Source organism: Mesocricetus auratus, unplaced genomic scaffold (genome assembly GCF_017639785.1).
Source record: "Mesocricetus auratus isolate SY011 unplaced genomic scaffold, BCM_Maur_2.0 Super-Scaffold_100676, whole genome shotgun sequence".
Classification (NCBI taxonomy): Eukaryota; Metazoa; Chordata; class Mammalia; order Rodentia; family Cricetidae; genus Mesocricetus; species Mesocricetus auratus.
In genome coordinates, this window is record NW_024429266.1 from 12801197 (window position 1) to 12824044 (window position 22848).

Here is a 22848-nt window from a genome sequence, read left to right on the forward strand (position 1 = left end):
TAGCAGGCGTGTTCACAGATGCTGGCATAAAGCAATTTGTTTTCTGGATAAGTATTTCTAAAGGAATTTATTGTCAGTTTAGAAGAAAATAATTTTGTTCATCTAGAGTATTGTTTGTCTAGAACTTGTTCTTTGTCAGTGTTAAGCTAGTCAAAAAAAGACTTAAAATTATGCAAGCCATTTTGACCTTTATTGTTGATTTGATACAGATTATAGATGCCTCTTAGCTCCTCAAAGAGGAAACAGCAGTTGTATTGTTAAATGTTTCATTTTCTCAAGATCGCAATTTGTACTGTACTGTATGAAAGATGAGATTAGTCCTGGGAACAAACAGCATAGTAAACAGTCCAGTTAGGTTTCTGGAGTCAGGGGTTTCAATTTTATCAGACTAGTTTGAGACCAGTTTATAGTTTCTTACAGGCTTAAAATTAGGCTCAAGGGACTAGAGAGATGGATGCATGATTCAGAGCACTTAGCATTTTTCCAGAGGACCCCAGCTCTGTTCCCAGCATTAATAACAGGCCATTCAGGCTACTCCAAAACTGCTTGTAACTCCAGTCCAGGGGACCCAGCTTCTTCTGGCCTCTGCAGGCACACACCCCAATGCCCCCCCATACTCAAAAACACATCAGAAAAAATAAATACTTATTTATTTATTTGGTTAGGCTCAGTAGGATCTCTAGTCCAATATATATTTAAAACATTATTTGATTTTTTTTAAATTTTTTTTTAAGATTTATTTATTATTACATATACAGTTTTCTGTCAGAAGAGGGCACCAGATTGAATTATAGATGGTTGTGAGCCACCATGTGGTTGCTGGGAATTGAACTCAGGACCTCTGGAAGAGCAGTCAGGGCTCTTAACCTCTGAGCCACCTCTCCAGCCCCTTGATTTTTTTTTTATTTTCTCCTTTTCACTTCCCCTAAACCAGGGATCTGGCATTTATCCTTTACCTCACCGCTAGATTGGACCTAGGACATCATACATGCTAGCTGGAATTTTAACTTTATTCTTGCGGGGTTTTTTTTGGGGGGGGTTCAAGACAGGGTTTCTTGTATTGCTTTGGAGGTTGTCCTGGAACTAGTTCTTGTAGATCAGGCTGGCCTGGAACTCACAGAGATCCTCCTGCCTCTGCCTACCGAGTGCTGGGATTAAAGGCGTGTACCATCAACGCCCGGCATGTTACATACCTTTTGGCATGAATAAAACATAGAGACACTGGAATCAGTGAAATAAGCCAACTACAAGAGACTATATATTTAATTTCATTTATATAAAATAACTAGGATAGACAAATCAATAAAAACAAAGTGGTGGTTTCTGGGAACTTCAGGGAGACAAATGATTACTAATAGATATGGGATGTCTTGGGGGGGTGATAGAAATATAAAATTACCTAATTTTATACATTTCACAATTTTATAACATCTCACAGGTTGTTTCACAAGTCTGAATGTATTTAAACTGTTGAACTATGTACCCTAAGAGGATTTATTTTGTGCTGTTAGGTGTCAGTGAAGTTATTTCAAATCTTTAAATAAAAAGATGTAACTTTTGGTGTGCATATCTACTTTCATTTCCTTTCACGTTTCCTGAGGGCAAGTCCTATGACAGTTTCATGTTTCTATCTAGTATATAATACCCTCTGTATAGTAGGTGAGATTGAATCTCTGTGAGACAAGCCGTCTTTGAGTTTAATTAAGCTGGATTCGCACAGAAACTTCCCAGAATAAATGAGAATATCGGTGTATGTTGTTACACTTACGTTCTTGTGCTATAAAATAATGGTACATTTAGAAATGGGCGTTAACCAAGTGGTCTGTTTTGTTTTTTAGGATACACACCTGCTAAAGCTGCTTAAAACATTAGAAGGACATGCGTATGGTGTTTCTTATATTGCATGGAGTCCAGATGACAGCTATCTTGTTGCTTGTGGCCCAGATGACTGCTCTGAGCTTTGGCTTTGGAATGTACAAGTGAGCGAGTTCTATCCTTGGTTTCAGTCCAGCACAATTTTAACACATATTTGTTAAAACTTTATTCTTAGCCAGGTAGTGGTGGGGCACACTTTTAATCCCACCACTTGGGAGGCAGAGGCAGGTGGATCTCTGAGATTGAGACCAGCCTGGTCTGCAGAGCAAATTCCAGGGCAGCCAGAGCTACACAGTGAAACTCTTATCTCAGAAAGGGGAAAAAAAGCCGGGCGTTGGTGGCGCACGCCTTTAATCCCAGCACTCGGGAGGCAGAGGCAGGCGGATCTCTGTGAGTTCGAGGCTGGGCTGGACCGATAGCCTCCAAAACAATACAGAGAAACCCTGTCTCGAAAAAACCAAAAAAAAAAAAAAAAAAAAAAAAAAAAAGAAAGAAAGGGAAAAAAGGAGAACAATTTTATTTTAAGTTTATTTAACCTAAATTACTGTAACATCTCTCTTACAGGTTATAGTGTTTCAAGTGTTTAGAACCCAAATATTTAGATTTATAAATTTAATTAATTCTGGATAGCAAAGTTTATTAAAAGGATGGTCAGCAAATATTCCCCACATGTTTTGCCTTCTTCAGTGGAATTTATACTGCTTAGTCAGAAAAAAAATTTAGTTGCTATGTTTCCATCATCATGTGTGTAGCTTAACCTTTCAAGTGGTAAGATATCAGTGTGAAATAAAATTTCACATTTTGATGGTAAGTATACTGTCTCTTAACCTAAATTTAGTAGTCTGTGCTAGTAAATTGCAACTAAAGAGTGTTCTCAGAAGATACTTTTGTTTATATTACTATTTCTAACTGAAAACGTAGACTCTATGATCCTGTCTTAGGTTTACTCCATTTTACATAGTTTTGAATCTGCATATTTAAACTCTCAGTAAAGGAATGATAATCTATGGTTTGAGTATAAAAGTAAAACTTAACTGGGATGGGACTTCTAATTAATCCAGTAACTTGTTGCTACTGCAAGCTGGGTATAGTGGTCCACACTTGATTCCAGCACTTGGAAGGCAGAGATAGGAGTTCAGGGCCACTGTGGTCTACATAACAAGCTCCAGGGCAGCTGGGACTACATCCAATAGTAGGTGGTGGTGGTGGAAAGTGGGACTGCATCCAGTGATGATGGTGATGTCCACAGAGATGAATCAAGTAGTAGAATGGGCGGCATGAGCATAGTGAACACTAACATGCAGCTGCCAGTGAGATACATAATCCTAAAGCTGTGTAAGATCCCTTCCTGCTCGCTGGCCGGTGGTGGCTGCGCACACCTTTCTTTCCAGCACTTGGGAGTCAGAGGCAGGGGGATCTCTGTGAGTTTGAAACCAGCCCTGATCTACAAAAACTAGTTCCAGACAGACTCCAAAGCCACAGAGAAACCCTGACTCGAAAAATAAAAAACAAAAATAAAAATTTACTTGCTGCTCATATATTTCCTTTTTTACCCCAACTTTTTTGTTTGTTTTTTCAAGACAGGGTTTCTCTGTGTAGTAACCCCAGCTGTCCTAGAACTCCCTCTGTAGACCAGGCTAGCCTCAAACTCATGGATTTGCCTGTCTCTGCCTCCCGAGTGCTGGAACCAAAGGCCTGTTCTACCATGCCCGACTTTACCCCAACTTTTGAAGAGAATTTTTAAATGCTAAAAATTTGTTGTGCTGAAGGGATAGTTCGGTAATAAAGAGCACATACTGCCCTTCCAGAAGACCAGAGTTTGCTTCCTAGCACCAGAATCAAGCAACATACAAATGCCTATAACTCGAGCTCCAGGAAGTAAAAATCTTAAAAAAAATAGTGAAGCCAGATATAGTGTCTGATGCCTATAATCCATCATCATCGGGAGGCTGAGGCCCAGATGACTTGTCTAGTGAGTAGCCCAACTTAAGCAGCAGAAAAGTTGAAAAAATGCTGTAACACATGTCTGTAATCCTGTTATTTGGGAGAAAGGCAGGGAGATAAGGGTTCAAAGTCAACCTCAGCAATGTAGCAACTTTCCAAAAAAGCAGAGAAAGAATGGTACAATGATCACATATGTCCCCACTACCCTACATATTTGATAGTAGCTGTTAGATTGGTGATATTTTATGCATAATATGTTTATATACATAAATATGCAGATATAAATACTTAAACATCAGATCCAAAGTATTTGAAAGTAAATTACAGGTATGTTTAATCCTTAAATAGTCACACATGTATCCTCAAGAATAACATCCTTCATAGCATTATTACTTTATGTATGTAAGTTTTGCTTGCATGTATTATGTGCATCACGTGTGACTGGTGCCTGTGAGGTAGGAGAAGGCATTAGATCCCCTATAACTAGAGTTAATGATAGTTGTGAATTACTATGAGGGTGATAGGAAGAACCAAATCCTAGTCCTGGAAGCAACCAGTGCTCTTAATTGCTGAGCCATCTCTCCAGCCCCTATTATTTTTTAATACCTAGCCCATACCTTATTTTGTTCCATAAATGTCGTTTATGGTATTTGTATCAAGTTAGCAATTAACCATTGTATTTGTGACTGGGTTTAGGGAGATGGCAAAGCACAGAATAAAACAGATCAAAGTGAGTCTGACCCAAAAGACTCTTTTCTTAAAGTTTCTCTTTTTCTTCTTAAGTAGACATATGCAGCCTTACTAGGGACACAATGACTAGCACTTGTGTGGTCTTTACATGAGTGAGATTTTAATTTCTGAGCAGCCGAACCATGTTTAGGCATAGCTTTACTGCACACTACTTGATAAGTTAAGGCTGTTTCTAGAAGGGTTGCCTTTTAAGCCCAGAGGCTATTTCGGTTTTTAGATAGGTTTGTAATGTAATGCCCTCATGTACTCATTGTTCTGTGCAGAGTGGAAGGAAAACATTGCTACCTCAAAACTTACTGTGTTAACATATTTGTTAAATGCAAACACTCAAGATGTGGGTGCTTTGCATTTGCATTTAATCATGTAGCTGTTCAGGTCAAGTGACTATAAAATAGCGATTAAATAGCTGACAACAGTGAAGAGTTTGGGGAAGGATTTAGATGTTGACTTGGGGTTTTTGTTGTTGTTGTTATTTGTTCCTCTCATGTAAGGGAGATGTCTGGTTTTCTATTTTGTGCCTCTTGTGCCTTTATTACTTGGCCCCAGGTTCCTAATCATACCCTTTGTTTTCACTCTTTTATTTTTACTTTTGATTACCCATTTCTCACAGGAAAATTATGCCCATGTACTTTTTATTATACCAAGGGCAGCTATTACCTCTCAGATCCTGTTTCTAATCCTTGAACAAAATGGAACAAGACTAGATTAAATGGTATGTGTAATGTCTCCTAAGTTGAATAACTTAGAACGTGTACCAGGAGGATGTCTGAGGTTTAAGTACTCAACAAGCTTGACTAGTTGGAAGCACTGTAGATGCTATGCTAAGCAGTACGGAGGCTCTTTCTTTGTTCTGTTTTCATTGAAATAAATTACATATTGGAAAATGTAGTCTTCTTTTCCCATCTTCCCTGCTATATTATGAACGAACATTTGAATATGATATTTAGCATAATTAAAACTGCCCTTAGCAGGTTTTAAGACATAGTTTTACTACCTGTTAATCATGTTCTTAATTCTTTTAAGATGAGAAATTTATTAAAATTAAATCTTATCATATCTGAACTTTTAATTTTTCTTTGAGTGCTGTAGTCTTGCTTCTGGTGAGGCTGTTTCTCTGATTAGGAATGGTGCACTAGCAAGATTCCCCAGTCACCCTCCCTCCGTCCTTCCGGCCACCTTCTCCCTCCTTTCTCCTCCTTTCTTTCTTCGCCTTCTTCCCTTCCCTTCCTTCCCAGTCTTTTTCTTTCTTTACATATACCCCTTAGGAATCTCGAACGTCTTATCCACAGTTTTATTTCCTTATAGACGGGAGAATTAAGAACAAAAATGAGCCAATCTCATGAAGACAGTTTGACCAGTGTAGCCTGGAACCCAGATGGGAAGCGCTTTGTGACTGGAGGCCAGCGGGGGCAGTTCTACCAGTGTGTGAGTATGGGGCCTTCTTGCCAAGGATGCCTTTTTAAAAGTAAATTGAACTGTTTGCTTCTTGAATGATTCTTAAAATTTACACTTGCTGGGCATAGAGGAACAGACATGCTTTAAATAACAGCACTTGAAAGGTAGAGGCAGGCGGATCTCTTTAGAGTAAGCTCCATCTCAAAAATAGATAACCAAATAAAATGAAGATCATTTGACACATATGAAAACTATTTACCATCCTCTTAAATGAGTATTTAATAGAATTTTTGTTACTTTTCTTTCATATTTTTAAAACCATTTCGGGTATTAATGAAAATTGTAAAATTAGGTGGGTGTAGTAGCTATTACCACAGCATCTGGGAGGCAGAGGCAGGTTGATCTCTGAATTTTAGGCCAGTCAGGACTCCATAGTAAGACCCTGCCTTAAAAGAAAGGTACTAATTTGTAGGACTGAAAAATTCAGCGATTCCTGTTGAGTGCCCAGGGTTAGGCCTTTATAAGAAAGAGTGCTAGCCAGGCCTGGTGTCTAATACATATAATCCCTGCACCTGGGAGGCTCAGGTGATAAAATTGCACAAAATTAAAACGTAGCCTGGGCTATAATTATACCAGCCTGGAATATGAAGTGACACACACACACCCACACGCGCACGCGCACCTACCTCCAGAAACAAAAACAATGAACAGTGCTATAGAGCAGAGGATGTAGCTCAGCTCACAGGGCATAGTGATCCCCAGTATAATTCCAGCTCTTGGGAGTTAGTGAAGGGATGGTTCAGTAATTGAGCATGAGGGATCCAAGTTGGGTTCTCTGTGATTCACAACCACTTCTCGCGGCTGTCAGGATCTGATGCCCTCTTCTGGCCTCTGTAGGTAATTACACATGTGTACATACCCTAACACAGGGTTACCATGTAGCCCTGGCTATCCTAGCACTCCCTGTGTAGAACAAAGATCCTCCTGCATGTGCCTATGTAATACCTAGATTAAAGGTGTGTACCACCACATATGGCAACTGTAAATTATTTGATTTAACTAAGATAAATTTTCCTGTGACATACAAATGTAATATTCTTAAACTATGTGTAGGTTCCATATGTCACATGTGTCATGGTCTCACATGGTTCTAGTAGGTGATTTCAGATTTTTTTTTCCTCACCACATCACTTCAATAAGGTGTTTATTTAGGTAAACTGTCTGTAGTTGACATTTATGGAATAAAACAGAATTTAATAGGCTATGCAACAGGCTTCATTTTCTCTGGATAGGTCATTTAAAATATTTCCAGGGCAGCTTACCAGCAATCCAGTATCTCCTGGGTAGCTATTGCAAGTTGACACTTTCTAGTAAAATGAATCTTATGGCATTCGTTGTTGCTTACACTAGCAGTTTATGAGCTAAATTCTTAGATCTCTTTTTTTCATGCCACAGCTTTGCATGTCTGGGTACAGTGTTTACAGGCCTGTAGTCAAACTCTTATTAGTTAAAATACTTGTAGAATAGTTTGGCTAGATCAGTTTCAGGAAATAAACAAAGCTGTTTTCATAAGGCATTGCCAAGCATTTACATTAGGGTTGTTTTCTGAGTGGTTTTGTTTTGCTCTGCTTTGTTTCTCTGCTTAGGACCTGGATGGAAATCTTTTGGACTCCTGGGAGGGGGTGAGAGTGCAGTGCCTATGGTGCTTGAGTGACGGAAAGACTGTGCTGGCTTCTGACACACACCAGAGAATCCGGGGCTACAACTTTGAGGACCTTACAGATAGGAACATGTAACTATTATTTTGTATCCAGTAGAAATGGTCTCATTTAGCAGGGTAAGGGGATGTGGGCCCTTTAATCCCAGCATTTGGGAGGCAGAGGCCAGCCAGTCTGTGAGTTCAAGGTCAGTGTGGTCTACTAAAAGCATTCTGGGACAACCAGGACTACACAGAGAAACTCTGTCTTGAAAACCTCCCTCCAAAAGAAGAAAGAAAAAAGGAAATGATGTAATTTATATCAAAATAAGTGTATAGTTGAGCTTTTCCAGAAAAGCAGTTTTGTTTGTTTGAATTGGTGTTTGGGGTACTTGTTTTTTTTTTTTTTTTTTTTTTTGTTTGTTTGTTTGTTTTTCAAGACAGGGTTTCTCTGTGGCTTTGGAGGCTGTCCTGGAACTCGCTCTGTAGACCAGGCTGGCCTCGAACTCACAGAGATCCACCTGCCTCTGCCTCCCTAGTGCTGGGATTAAAGGCGTGCGCCACCAACGCCCTGCTTTGGGGTACTTGTTACCTCATTCTGATGGACATATGTAAGACAGAAATGTCATTTAAGCTGTAATAGTTTATAGTCTCTCATGACTTGAAGTTCTTTACTCTGCTGTTGCTGACAATTTATTTCTGATTACAGAGTACAAGAAGATCATCCTATTATGTCATTCACTATTTCAAAAAATGGCCGATTAGCTTTGTTAAATGTAGCAACTCAGGTATGTTGTTGTCTTTTCTTCCTTCCTTCCTTTCTTCCTTCCTTTCTTTCTTTCTAACAACTTTCAGAAAAATTCAGCTTAGTGAAAATGTGCTTTTGTTGTTTTTAGTCTAGTTGTTAAATATGTGTTTAGTGATTAAAGGTATAGGAATCAACTAAGAGTTTATTGAAATAATGGCATTTTGCAAAAATAGAAAAATGTTCCAGTGGACAAAGGAATATTCACAAATTACTGTTAAAGATTCTGTTAAAACTGGGTGTGATAGCCCACACCTTTGATCCCAGCACTCTGGAGTCAGAAATGGCCATCTCTCTGAATTTAAGAGCAGTTCCAAGCCATTGGTTCTCAACTTGTGGGTCAAGACCCCTTTGGGGATTAAATGATCCTTCACAGGGGTCACTTATTAGATATTCTGCACATCTGATATTTATATTATGATTCATAAAAGTAGGAAAATTAAAGTTGTGAAGTAGCAACGGAAATAATTTTTTGGTTGAGGGGGTGGTCACCACAATGTGAACAACTGTTGGAACATTAAGAAGTAGTCTTTTAAAAAATAAAACAAAAAAAAACTACTAAGCTGAGTCATGTTGTACATGTCTGTACTCTAAAAAACTTGGGAGGGTGGGGCGTAGTGGTGAACACTTTTAATCCCAGCACTTGGGAAGCAGAGGCAGGTGGATCTCTGGTCTACAGAGCAAGTTATAGGACAGCAAGGGCTATACATAGAAGCCTTGTTTCCAAAATGAGAAAAGGAAGAGAACTTGGACAGATTTATCAGTTCCAGTCTAATATGAAGCATATAGTGAAACTGTCTTTTAAAAATAAGTTATGTGGGGGTGGGAGACAGAACCAACCCTATCTCAAAAGCAACAAAGCCTTTTTCTCTTTTGTTTTATTGCCTGCAGGGAGTTCATTTATGGGACTTACAAGACAGAGTTTTAGTAAGGAAATATCAAGGTGTTACACAAGGGTTTTATACAATTCATTCATGTTTTGGAGGCCATAATGAAGACTTCATCGCTAGTGGCAGTGAAGGTAAAGTGTTTGTGTCACTGTTGTTCACCCAGAGAGGTGAACCAAGGTCTTGTTTCTCAGCAAGTGTAAAATAAGATATTAACTATTTTAGTAGACTCTGTAGTGTATTCTTAATGTTACCTTTGGAGGAATGGCTTGAACCCTTGAGGTTTGTTTTGGTTTGGTTGCTTGTTCATTTTCCTTTGTGTTGTTGGTGATGAAACCTTCTGTGGCTGAGCCCACCCTCCTCACTCGTACAGATCAGTGGAGCCCGTCCTAGTCAATCAAATCAATATTTACCTAAGTCATTACATCTTTATATGGCTCGAGGAGCTGATAGTTCTTAAAGGTTGCTGATCAGAATGGCAGATGCCTTTAATAAAGCCTAGCACTTGGGAGGTGGAGGCAAAGACAAATGTATTTCTTTAAGTTCAAGACCAGTCTGGTCTACATAGTGATTTCTAGGACAGCCAGAACTATGTAGAGAGAATTTGTCTCCAAAATCCAAAACTTGGGCTAATTATTATGATTTACTTATATTTAACAGTATCTTTAGTTCTACTAAGGCTGTGAAAAAAAAAACTCAGATAGTTTTTTTTTTTTAATTAAAGATAGTATGTATGTCTAAGCACCACTTTCATGTCTGGTAATTGTTACAGTTAAAACAACTTGTCCCTTCTACTAAACGTGATTTGTAGATTAAAGACACTTGTATATTTAGATAAGCATGTACTTAGTTTTTCGTTATTCCAAGTTATACATACAGAAACCAGCTGTATATAGCAATTTTCCAAGATGACCACAGCAAGCTTTTTATATTCATTTTCAAGTACTGTATTTCAGAAGCCCACCAAATACCCTAAGTATATAAATGCTAATGTAAGAACCTTCAAAGTTTTTAATCAGTATTGAAGCTTTTTCATTGTAGTGACTATATATATAGGAGAACTAGGAATTGGGGATATGGCTCAGTTGGTATTGTGCTTGCCAGCACACATGTAATCCTGGGTTCAGTCCCTCACACATAAACTATGCATGGTGGCTCACACCTGTAGTCACAGCACTAGGTCCAGGGTTGAAGTTCATCCTCTGCTACATAGTGAGTTTGAAACTGGACTACAGACTGTCTCTACATAGGTAATTGATTTGACAGACCAATAGACAGTAGATGTTTTTGTGGTTACCTCGATCAAGAAAAAAAATGTATTAATACGACTTTTCACAAAATTCATTTATTAAACTATTTTTTATATTTTTCTCCCTTCAAGTTATAGTATTGAAAAATCATGTTGTATGTGTAGTAAATGGTAAGTGATGGTCAGTGGTTTTGTTGGTAACACAACTCTCTAACATTTCTCTGAATTTCTCTACATTAGATCACAAGGTTTACATCTGGCACAAACGAAGTGAACTGCCAATTGCAGAACTGACAGGGCACACACGCACAGTCAATTGTGTTAGCTGGAACCCGCAGATCCCATCTATGATGGCCAGTGCCTCAGATGATGGCACTGTTAGAATATGGGGACCAGCACCTTTTATAGACCACCAGAATATTGAAGGTAAGGCTTCCACAGTCCTCGTGTTTCTCCAGAGGAGATACTGCTCTGAGTACCGGCACTTTTAAATAGCAGTTTAAATGTGGAATGTAACTTTTGTTTTAATTTCACCTATCTCACTGTGTAGAAAGAAATTAAAAAACCTAAGATTGTTTTATTTGTTATTTTGAAGGAGAGGCAATGAAGAAAGTAAGCTAGAATGTGCTACCTCGTTTGCACCAAGTTAACTGTAGTAATACTTTAAACTAGAATGTGCTACCTCGTTTGCATCAAGTTAACTTTAAACTTCGGGGGTTTCAGAGATGGGTGTGTGGTAAGCACTTGCCCCATGAGCATGAGGACTTGAGTTTAGATTCCAAACCCATGTTATGCTGCTCTGAGTCTAATCATTTTGCTCTCCTGGAACACGGGAGGTAGACACAAAGGAGAGTCCCCAGAAGCTGTCAGGCCCACTAAGCAGACATGTACAGCAGAGGAAAGATTTTGTTTTAGTGGAGGCGTGGACCGAGGACACACAAGGTTGTCTTGACCTCCACACATTTTGTACCCGCAAACATGCATTTGCATGCACATACATACAAATTTTATTAAAATGTTGCTTCAGCATGCTACGTAAATGTGATATTACACAAAACATTTTATAAACATGAGAAGTAATTGAATAATAAAATTTGAGGAACTTTTAATGATCATTTTGGGATTTTCCTAATATGTTAGCACTGTCTAGCCTACTAACATTAGCTATGTCTGATGGTGAGGGAAAGATAAAATTCATTCCAATTAGCATGCTCAGAGTGTATCTGCTCTCACATGTGTTCATGGTCTTTTTTTTTTTTTTTTTTTTTTTTTTTTTTTTGGTTTTTACAGACAGGATTTCTCTGTATTGTTTTGAAGGCTATTGGTCCAGCCTGGCCTCGAACTCACAGAGATCTGCCTGCCTCTGCCTCCCAAGTGCTGGGATTGAAGGCGTGCACCACCAACACCCAGCCTTATTACTATTTTTTAAAACTCAGATGAGACCATGCAGTAGTGGTGCATGCCTTTAATTAATCCTGAAACTCAGGAGGCAGAGGCAGGCATATCTCTTGAGTATAAGGCCAGCCTGTTCTACAGAGCAAATTCCAGGGCTACACAAAGAAATCCTGTCTCAGGAAAAAAAAAAAAAAGAATAAAACAGAGAGATGAGACTAAAAAAGTACTGAGTACAATTATGTGAACATCAGAGGCCCCTTTCTCTTGGTTCACTATCTGATATTCCTGGGGAATCAATCAGAACCAGAAATCTTTACTTTTAGTTGTGTGCACCACAGTGGGGTAAAAGTCGCACTTTGCACTTTGGTTTAATGTGATTCATTTCAATGAGCGTGCCAGATACTGACTCAGTTACAAGATCAGGCCCAATTCAGCAACATCATTATGCTACACCAGCATAGATATGACCCTGTACATAAAGTCATTCTAATTTCAAATCAAAGAACTGCTTTTTGAGACTATCCTTTGGAGTTTTCCCACACATACAATGAAAACATTATTTTTCTAAATAAATTGTAGCTGTTTAGAATAGGAATTGAAAGTATAAGTTAAAGATAACATTCAAAGACTAGCATATGGTACTATATTTAATTCAAAACAATGTATATGAAAGGTTTGTACATTATTGTGTGTGAGAGGGTGGTGGGTACATGTGCTATGTTGAAGTCAGTGGACAACTTGCTGGAGTTGGTTTCCTTACACCATGTGGGTTCTGTTGATTGAACTCAGGTCTTCAAGCTTAGCAGCAAGCACTTAACCATGACGACATCTTATTTGCCCAACAAGTTCTTAAAATGAATTTATCTTTATCTGTTATGAGTGTTTTGCCTAAATATAAATCTATACCACATGTGTGGTGCCACAGAGGCCAGAAGAGGCCATCTGATTCCCTGGGATTGGAGGTAGAAACTGCTTTTAAAACTCACCATGTGTGTTCTGGGAATTGAACCAGGGTCCTATGCAAGGACAGTAATTATTATTATTATTTTTTTTTTCCTTTTCTTTTTTTTTCTGCTGAGCCATCAGTCTAGCTCCTGGATTAACAGTTTATTTCAAAGAGAAGTTGTTTTTTTTTGTAATGAGTTGCAAGATTGATTACCTTAGTTACTTTCTGATTTTTGTTTTATATGTTGTGGGGAGTATAAAATGGGATAGGATGAAGTATTTATACATGTTATATAAGATGCCTGAACCTTGGAAACAGTATGCTAAATGAAATATATCAGAAACTAAACTTTACAGACACACCATATGCTATGATTGCATTTTATATTGAAGTGATCTAAAAATAGGCCAACCCACAGAGACCAAGGAGTAGTTTTTTTTTTTGTGAGGATGTGTGTGACTGTTACAATTTAGTAAAGTTGCTCTAAAATGATGTACTGATATTGTATAAGCTGTCAATATACTGAAATTAAGTATTTTAATGGTATGTGATCACATATACACTGCTCCCAAACAGAGCTGGGTGATACAGTAGACCTCAAGCTTCAGCAGTTGAATAAATTGAGTATATAGAGTGTGCGACTCTGCCTTGTGCTACGAGAGTTTTCTTTCCTCTTTTTTGTTGTAAGCTAGCAACTTTTTTTTTTAATCCACCTGCCGCCTGCCTCTGCCTCCTGAGTGCTGGGAGGCATGCACCACCACCATCTAGCAAAGATTTTCTTATTCTAATTATCTATTCCAAGCTTAATTTTAAAAATAGGGAATTCTGTCAGGCATGGTTCTGCACACCTTTAGTCCTAGCCCTCGGGAGGTAGAGGACGGTAGAGCTCTGTGAGTTCAAAGCCAGGCAAAATTTCACAGTGAGACCCTGTCTCACTGCCCCTGCCCCAAAAGAAACATGTAATTGGGAAATTCTAACATTCCTTTTCCTACATTATTCAAAATAATCATGATGTTATATTATAAAATAGAACCTAAAAAGTGAGGGAGATACATTGTTTAAGGACTTTGAAAATACCAAGAATTTGTTATTGTTACTTATTCTACTGTTGTGTCCTAATGCAGATATTGAAACTTTCTAACTGGGTTTTTTTTTTCCCTTCTCTCCCTTTTTTCTTTTTCTCTCTGTACACATTTTCATCTTCTCTTCATTTAGAGGAATGCAGTAGCATGGATAGTTGATGGCGAATTGGAGCAGACGACTTCTGTTTAACTTAAAATTAGTCGTATTTTAATGGCTTGGGATTTGGTGCAAACAAACATGATTGATAGCTGGACAGACATGCTCGTCATGAAAAAAGAACCATTTCTGAAGCCCGATTGGGGCCAAACATTTACACCTTGCTTCATAGTAACCAGTCGATGAAGCACGTCGTTAGAACGTTGTTGGACACCATGTTGAATTATTCCCCATCGGTTGTGAAGAACTGTGCTACATTCAGGCTTACCCATTGAACTCAGTATATATATTTTCCCTCCTGCCTTTTGTCTGGTGGGATACCATTCTTGTTGCTCTTCTGTGTAATGAAGTTCAAATGCTTGTTTGGAAACTTTATTTAACAGTTTAGAAGGCTTGATAGGAAGAGTTCATTAGTCTGAAGAGTATACATTGGACAGGAAAGAATTTCTTTTTGTTTCTCCAAATCTTTCCGCCTTATTTAGCTTGAGATCTTTGCAGCTTGGTTCATGGATTCTAGCCTTGCCCGTTGCGCAGTATATACTGATCAGATGATAAACCAGTGAACTATGTCAAAAGCACTCTCAATATTACATTTGACAAAAAGTTTTGTACTTTTCACATAGCTTGTTGCCCCGTAAAAGGGTTAACAGCACAATTTTTTAATAATAAATTAAGAAGTATTTATAGGATTAAAGTGACTTCATTTGTATACATTTGGAATCCAAACCAGCTTAAAAACAGTTTCCTCTGTGACTGAGACACGCAGTGTGACTGAGCTCCTCTGGAGTGCCACCTGAGACGTGGCACGGTCAGAAACGTGCTCAGAAGGAGGGACACGGCACAGGAAAGCCAGAGAGATACTTTGAAGGTTTCCCCTTTTTATTTTATGCCCAAAGGGACATCAGTATCTGATGGTGAAGAAATTCAAGATTCAAAAGGAGAATTTTATAAATACATCAACATGAAAAATCAGCCATCAGTGTAGGTTTTCAAGAAAACTTGTTCCAGGTTCTTTGTGGCCTTGGTGTGACCTAGTAAAACTAGAGATCGGGAGATAGACCTGCTTTGGGGATTGATAGTGTAGTTGAGACTTAGGAGAACTTTGCAGGTTACAGACGTGTAAACTGGGATTAAAACCTCAGTCATTTCTCCTAATTGCCCTTAATGCCCAACATTCAGGGTCATTGGAATTTAAAGAAGATTCCATCTCAGCTTCTCAGATGTTGCCATACTGAACCTCACTCAAACTGGTGCTGTGGACAGTCTTTTCCCCCTGCTCCCTTTTAGTGTAAGGGATGGTTTCCTTTATGGAAAAAAAGACTTCTCATTTGAGGACTACATCTAATGTCTGATGTTGTGGATCTAACAGTCTCCCTTGAAATCCCCTGTTTTTCAGTAGAGGATAATCAGGGTGACCACAGCCTTTGGAAAGAGAAGTGGAATTACTCTCAAAGTAAGATCCTGGTGAAGAAAACAAATCTTGTACCGAGTTGGCCTTGAAGCCAAGCCAAATCCGTAGCATTCTCACCACGATCACAGCCTTCACGGCCCTAGGACAGGGTTGTGGGCCTTAAAATAGTGTTTATTCTCCCAAAGCCCATACTAAGGAAATAACAGATCGTAGTTGGCAATTGTTTTATCAAATTGGTGTGTAAAAGATTCCTTTAAGCTTCATTTTGCAGAGACCACCACTTTAGAAAATCAGAGAAATCCTGTTTTGATACATCTAAGTTAAAATATGTTACCGTTTATCTGGTACTTCATTTCTTGACTAAAATTACTTTTCACTTTAAGCTTGAATAAAAATTTTCATTCATAACTATATTAATTAAGTGGCAACTCCTGTACCTCAGTGCAGTTAAAACCGTATTTTGATTGATACACCCTGAAGCCATTAATACATACATCCCAGTCTCTACGGTAACAGTCATTAATAAAATGTGGGCGCAGAACTCCACAGCTGTTTACAAATGTAGTTACATTGTACTATATGGTACATATGTAATGTTCCTTGAACTTCCTGCCCATTCAGGGCAGTCTGACAATTGAGATTCCATTAGTATACCAAGCCACACCTACACCTGAGTTTTCACAGTGCTTCTGAAGGACAGTTAAAAACACTTAGGAGTAAAACATGGACTGAAAGTGAGGGTCATTTCACAAGACCATAACTCCTTGTTAAAGTGGAGTTACAACTATGCAAAGGTGTTCATAGTAGCTAGGTGAGTTTGGTTTCCAGATCTGTCCTAACTAGCGGCTTCCTGTATAGACCGGGCACTTCACTGTGCCATTTTGCTGTAAGGGTCTGTTTCCTATATTTACAATGAAGTGAGTATGTTAGAACGGTAGGAAAGATGGTGACGAAACCTAGCTTTTATGATGGAAGAACCTGGTGGCAGGATTTTTCTAACCCATAGCTATTAAATGAAATCTTCTGACAATGTGATAAACTACATAAAGGCTTAAGAGGGAAAATTCTGTCAAGCCAGCCACAAGATACTAACCAATGTATAAACTGAAAAGTACCAATACTTTTTGCACATAGATCAAAATAGTGGAGATTTTTTTACTCCAAAAATCAGGTTAGTAGGCTCAATACCGTGTGCTTGAAAATGTTTTTGTTGTTGTTAATGCGTTGATTAAGGGCTAGAGCAAGAATGAAATTAAATGTCTTTTTCCTCTAAGTAATTACTGGTTATTAGTGGTAAAGTGTTGGATTTGGGACTCACTGAGGTTGGTGTGTGGGTGATGAAAAAAAGAATTAGAGTGGGAGTTAGCTGGGGGAGATGACAAAGCTTCAGATCTGATTTTTGTGTTTTAGTATTCATGCCACCTGTATTTCATTGCTCTTGCTGGCTAGATAAATGTATTCTAGCCAAGCCAGGTAAGTAGTTGAAAACAGGAAATTTTACTTGCAGATGTCCCCATATATTGGCCCATTTTATTGGGTGGGAGAACAAAAAGAATTCTCTGAGTGTAAGTGATTAAAATAACCTGCTACATGAACCAAGAGCAATCTTGTCACTATTTCCTTAGTCTGAGTAAACACAGCAGTAATTCAGTAAGATTAGAGAGTAGGAGTGCTCTGCCTCGACTGGCATTCTGTGGCATTAATAGAAAATTCTTCTTTCCCACCCCTCCCCACCTTGAAATCTTCTTTTTTAGGATGTTCCTGCAAACAAGAACTGACCCTCTGCCTCCCAGTGGGTAAAAGTGTCGCACATCTCTTGAAAGGGAACATATCCATGTCATTTACTTTACAGAAGAATGGGGAGGAAGAAGATAATTTGTCTTAATATCCTTTGTGTCCCATTTTTAAAATATATTTTTACTTAGTATTTTTACTTTCATGTCTCTGACTTGAGCAATTCTCCCTTCGTTTGCTGGCCAAAGCATTCCCTCCATTCCCGAAACCATGCCTGATTTCACTTAAACTGCTAACTTAAAAGAGGTGAATTTGCATTTACATGTAGACACTTTCTAAAAACAGGGTGAGCTTAATCTAAACTTGGAAGTGTTGAGCTATTGTTACAGTAGCTGCCCCAGAATTTCAAAAACAAGCTGTAAAAACTCATCCCCATCCAGATAGCCTGGATTTAATGAAGTTAATCGCATAAAATTTTGTGTGTTTTGAGAAAGACCTTGATTCATAAAGTATCCTAGAAATAACTTCTAGGTTGTCATTTTTACTGGAGTCTTGTGCACATGTAAAGTGCCCTCTCCTGAGTGTAAGACTTGGTTAATACTTGTCTATTTTTATAAGAATGAATTGTGTCCCACCTTTTGACTTAGACAGTTACATTATCAGGATCAATACGCTAGAATTAAATCATAACAATTTTTTAGGCTCAGAGGGGGAAAATGTTATTGGCCCCTAGAAAGTAAGAGAGAGGGAGAAAGGGAGGGAGGGGTGTGTGTGTGTGTGTGTGTGTGTGTGTGTGTGTGTGTGTGTGTGTGTGTGTGTGTGTGTGTGTGTGTGTTGAGGGGAGTAGATTGCAAAAGCATGTATGTGCTTACAAACCAAGCTGTAGAGATCACATAAAGAACTTGGGTGTTGCTCTGGAGATTTCTGAACTGTAGAGAGTGATAAGGCACTGTAGCTCACACGATGTTGGTGTGGCGTAACAGTTAACTATGGTAGATGTTTCCAGAGGATCGTGTTCTTAAACTTTGGGGTTTGCTTTTTTAACTGCCTCTCAGATTATATTTAGTAGTTTAAATTTCTTTGTTTTATTATTTCATTAAAGTATAAAAACTTCAGGTCTCATATTTATTTTCACTTGTTCTACTAATTATTTACAAGACACCTTTTGGTTGACATTTATTTTATAAATGTGTGGTATATTAAATGTCATTTAATTTTTTTGTTTGATTGAAATTACAGTAACTTGGATTTGCTTTACTGGGATTTTTAAATTTTATTTTAATTACACCTTTTCCATGTCAGTGCACAGCACTTGCCCAGTCCTTTGTATTCCCTTATCTCAATCCAATAAACAGAATGAATAATGAATTCTTGTTGTGTTACATCTCAAACAACTAGTTTGCTGAACTGGTTGCCATATCTTGATGTAGGGTTTGTAAATGGAGTCTAAGGAAACAGTTCTTGGTGTTCTTAAAGGAGGCCATTGTGCAGCCAGTCATGGATAAAGTTAGATTCCAAGCCTGTACTTAATACAAGTGCATGTGAGACTCAACTTGGGTAGGGTTGGGTTAAGATTTCTGGTTTCCAAACCAGTTTCAGATCTCTCATTAGAGGGAAAAACCATCTAGATAGCTCAGCAGATAGATGTGGTTGTTGCCAAACCTAATGAGCCAACTGATTACTAGAACCTACATGAAGAGAGAACCAGCTCCTGCAACAACATGCCCCTCCCAAAGAAACACATAATAAAATTGAAAGAAGTGTTTGTGTGTGCTGTACACACATTTGTCCTCACTCTGAGAAGAAAGTGTGTGTGTGCTGTACACACATTCGTCCTCGCTCTGAGAAGAAAGTGTGTGTGTGCTGTACACACATTCGTCCTCGCTCTGAGAAGAAAGTGTGTGTGTTGTACACACTTTCATCCTCACTCTGAAGTTGGAGAAGGTATGGAGTCCCTGGAGACGGAGCTGCAGGACTGTGTAACACCAGACACTTATCTAGGACTCAGACACTCTTAACTGCTGAGCCACCTTTCCAGTCCCAGAGAACTATAATTACATGGTATCCACCTACCACCAACCCAGGGATTGTTGTCTAACCATCACAAGACCAAGCTGTATTACAACCTGTGATGACACCACAAATTAGAAGTAGGAGCAAGAGAGTTTGAGGGACTGAGTGGTACTGATATGCCAATATACTCACTGTTTAGTGTATTTCAGCCCTAAAACAAGCCACTTGATAATACAGTACAGTAGATTTATAAGGCAAATGGTAATTCCCAGCTTACATCTAACTTAAAGCTATTGTTTATAGTCATACCATAGTCTTCCCTTAGTCTGTAGGTGGCCACTTTGGGAAAATCAAAAATTGTTAGTGTCATTAAAATTAAATGATTTGAGATTTCAGGAGGTATCCATATACACACTTGAGTTTTCTAGAGTCTTCAGGCAAGTTACTTAGTATGTCAAAGCCAGGCCCCTCATCTGTGAAAACAACTAATAGTATCCTAACAGACACTGAACTGAATTCTTGAAAAAATGTTTTGAAGAGTGATATGAAGCTTAACAAGGCTGGACAGTGATGGCGTACACCTTTAATCCCAGCATTCAGGAAGCAGAGGCAGGTGGATCTCTATGAGTTCCAGAACAGCAAAAACTACACAGAAAAACCCTGTCTTAAGAAAACGGGATAAAGCAGAATTCAAGGCCATCATAGTCTTCATAGCAAGTTCTAGGACTGGAGAGATGGCTCAGAGGTTAAGAGCGCACTGGCTGATCTTCAGGGGGCCGGGGTTCAATTCTAGTCATCTGCATAGCAGCTCACAACCATTGCAACTCCAGTCCCTCTTCTGACTACTGCAGTGAAATAAAAGCTTTACAGACTTGTCCAAATGTATAGACCTTGTTTAGATCACTACGTTAACAAACCAACTGCAGAACTTTTGAGCCCTGGGGAAATTTGAGCCCTCATGGGTTATTTAATGGAAAGAAATTACATAGTCCAACTAGTTGCTCCTCAGGAAGGAAAGGCGGAAGAAGGTTTGTGGATTTGAACTTGGCCTAAGCTACATAGCAAGACCCCCTCCCCCAAAAAGTGATAGTTTATGTAGAGTGTTGGCATTATATCTGTGCATGCTTTAAGATTCTAAACCTTAACATGTGATGTTGAACTTGCTTTGGAGTATAGGAGATAGGTTATTGGTACAATGATTGATTATTACAACTGGTAGAAAATTACAACTAAGAGGCTGGAGATGGAGCTCAGTGACTTAAGCACTTGCTTCCCATTTGTGAAGCCAAAGCCTATCAGTTCCCAGCACTAAAAGAAACTTTTGGGTAGAGGCAATGGCTCACCAGATAAGAAAAGCACTTCCTTATGAGCTTGAGTTCAATCCCCAGAACTCAAAGGAACTGGATATGGTGACTGAGATCTGTAATCTTAGGATTGGGGAGCAAAGACAATCACCTGGAAGGTAGCTGGCCAGCTATCTTGGAGTATGCTGGGCAATGGCAGAAATGAGACACTCTCTCAACAAGATGGAAGGTGATAATTGAATCCACAAAGTTTTCCACTGAGATCCATAACCCCTCACCCTATGAAACTTTTAATTTAGAAAATCAATACAGATTTGCTACTTGCCTCATCCCATGGGTCCCTGCTGTCAGAAATTATAGCAGCTAATGTGTTGCCCTCAGTTAAGTAAGGTTCAGCTCTGCCCAGTTGCCCTGCAATGAGCAGGTCCAAGAAGTCAAGGTCTCAGGGAAACTTGCCACAGTTGGATCCATGATCTCTTCCCTGGAGAAGATCAGTTTGAAGCAAGCTTTGGGAATGGACGAAAGTCCTTTGTTCAAGTGCCAGCCCAGAGTAAATGGCTTAGGGAGGAGTGGGTCTAAGATGAAGTCAGATCCCATAAGCTGACGTCACGGATCCTTGGGAGTGAGCTGTGAGAAAGGGATGGGAGGAGCCCACATTTTGCCCAGATTCTCATGTTTAGTGGAAACTGATACATGCAAAAACGGCACTTTAAGGATCAGCAGAGCAGACTGACAGCAGAGGAGGCCAGGCCACAGTCAAACCTCGGTGCTTCAGCAAGTTGATTGTGATCACACCCTCTTCCCACCCAGCCTCGCGGGGGCAACTGAAAAGCTGTCTTTCTGAAAAGACCTTTCTGGAGGGCAGGAAGAGTGTAGTACCGTACGTGCTGTGGCTTACTGTAGTAACCACAGTTGAGGCTTTGAGTGACCACGACATTAGCAACAGCTAGCCTTCTGCCTTTTAGGACATTTGAGGGAAATGGCTTCACTGAAAACCCTCAAGAATGGCCATTTTTTTTTAATAGCCTTGCTAACCAATTTTACTACATCAAAAATATTTCCATCTCTTACAGTACATGGCAAAATGGTATCTCTGGTTTAAAAGACAAAACTTAGGATGTAGTTTGGTTGGTAACTAAGTTCTAGACCAGCCCAGGACACAGGAGATCCTGTCTTTAAAAATAAATAAATAGACTAGAGAGATGACTGCAGTTAAGAGCACTGGCTGTTCTTCAGAGGACATGGGTTTGATTTTCGGTACTCACTTGTCAGCTCCTGGAGATCTGATGTCCTCCTCTGGCTTCTGGGGTACCGCACAAACGTGGTGCACAGACACGCAGGCAGACCAACACTACATGTAAAAACTTAAAGACAACATCAGCCGGTGGTGGCTCACACTTTTAATCCCCGTACTTTGGGAGGCAGAGGTAAGCGGATCTGTGAATTTGAGGCCCAGACTGGTATACAGAGGAATGCCAGGACAGGCTCCAAAGCTGCACAGATAAATAAACCATGTCTCAAAAAAACCAAAAAGACAATCTCAGATTGCTGAACCTAAATAGCAAACAATTTCAAATTCTCCCCTTCTGTGGTACTGGAGATGGAATCCATAGCCTTGCTCTGCCAGAAAATTGCACTAACACTGAGCCACACCCCAATTCAGCCTATTTCTGCTGTCATCATCATCATTTTATTGTTTTTCCAAGATTAGATTTCTGGCTGTTCTGGAAAGCTCTGTAGACCAGCCTGGCCTCAAACTCAGAGACCTACCTGACTGCCTCCAGAGTGCTGGGATTAAAGGCTTGCACCACCACTGCCTGGCTACTTCTGCATTATTAAACCTAGTATGTGATAACCCATTAAGTTCTGATAAAATGTTACTTGTAAGCAAAGTTAATTTCAGCAGTCTGAAGTAACCTCAATACAACAGCTTCCCTTATAAGCCCAGAAGATCTTATAATACTTGTAGTGTGCACTGCAACATTGGGCTGGTGGTTAAGAGCACTGGCTGCTCTTTGGAAGAACCCAGGTTCAATTCCCAGCAGCCATGTGGCAGCTCACAACTGTCTGTGACTACAGTTGCACGGGATGATACCCTCACAGACAGGCATACAAGCAAAATAATACACGAAAATTTTGTTGTTGCTGTTTTTTGTTTTTCAAGACGGTTTCTCTGTGTAGCTTTGGAGGTTCTTCTGGCACTCA

At 39.3% G+C, this 22848-nt stretch overlaps 1 protein-coding gene across 1 annotated transcript in view; it reads left to right on the forward strand.

Moving 5' to 3' along the window:
• Wdr26 (WD repeat domain 26) overlaps nucleotides 1–18694 on the forward strand; it is a 39808-nt gene extending 21114 nt beyond the window's left edge. Inside the window, 7 exon segments of the mRNA XM_040738924.1 lie at nucleotides 1839–1979; nucleotides 5875–5994; nucleotides 7611–7756; nucleotides 8370–8448; nucleotides 9357–9486; nucleotides 10842–11027; nucleotides 14158–18694. Coding sequence (XP_040594858.1) covers nucleotides 1839–1979; nucleotides 5875–5994; nucleotides 7611–7756; nucleotides 8370–8448; nucleotides 9357–9486; nucleotides 10842–11027; nucleotides 14158–14183 — 828 coding nt within the window. The 3' untranslated portion in view covers nucleotides 14184–18694.
• Nucleotides 18695–22848: the final 4154 nt, after the last annotated feature.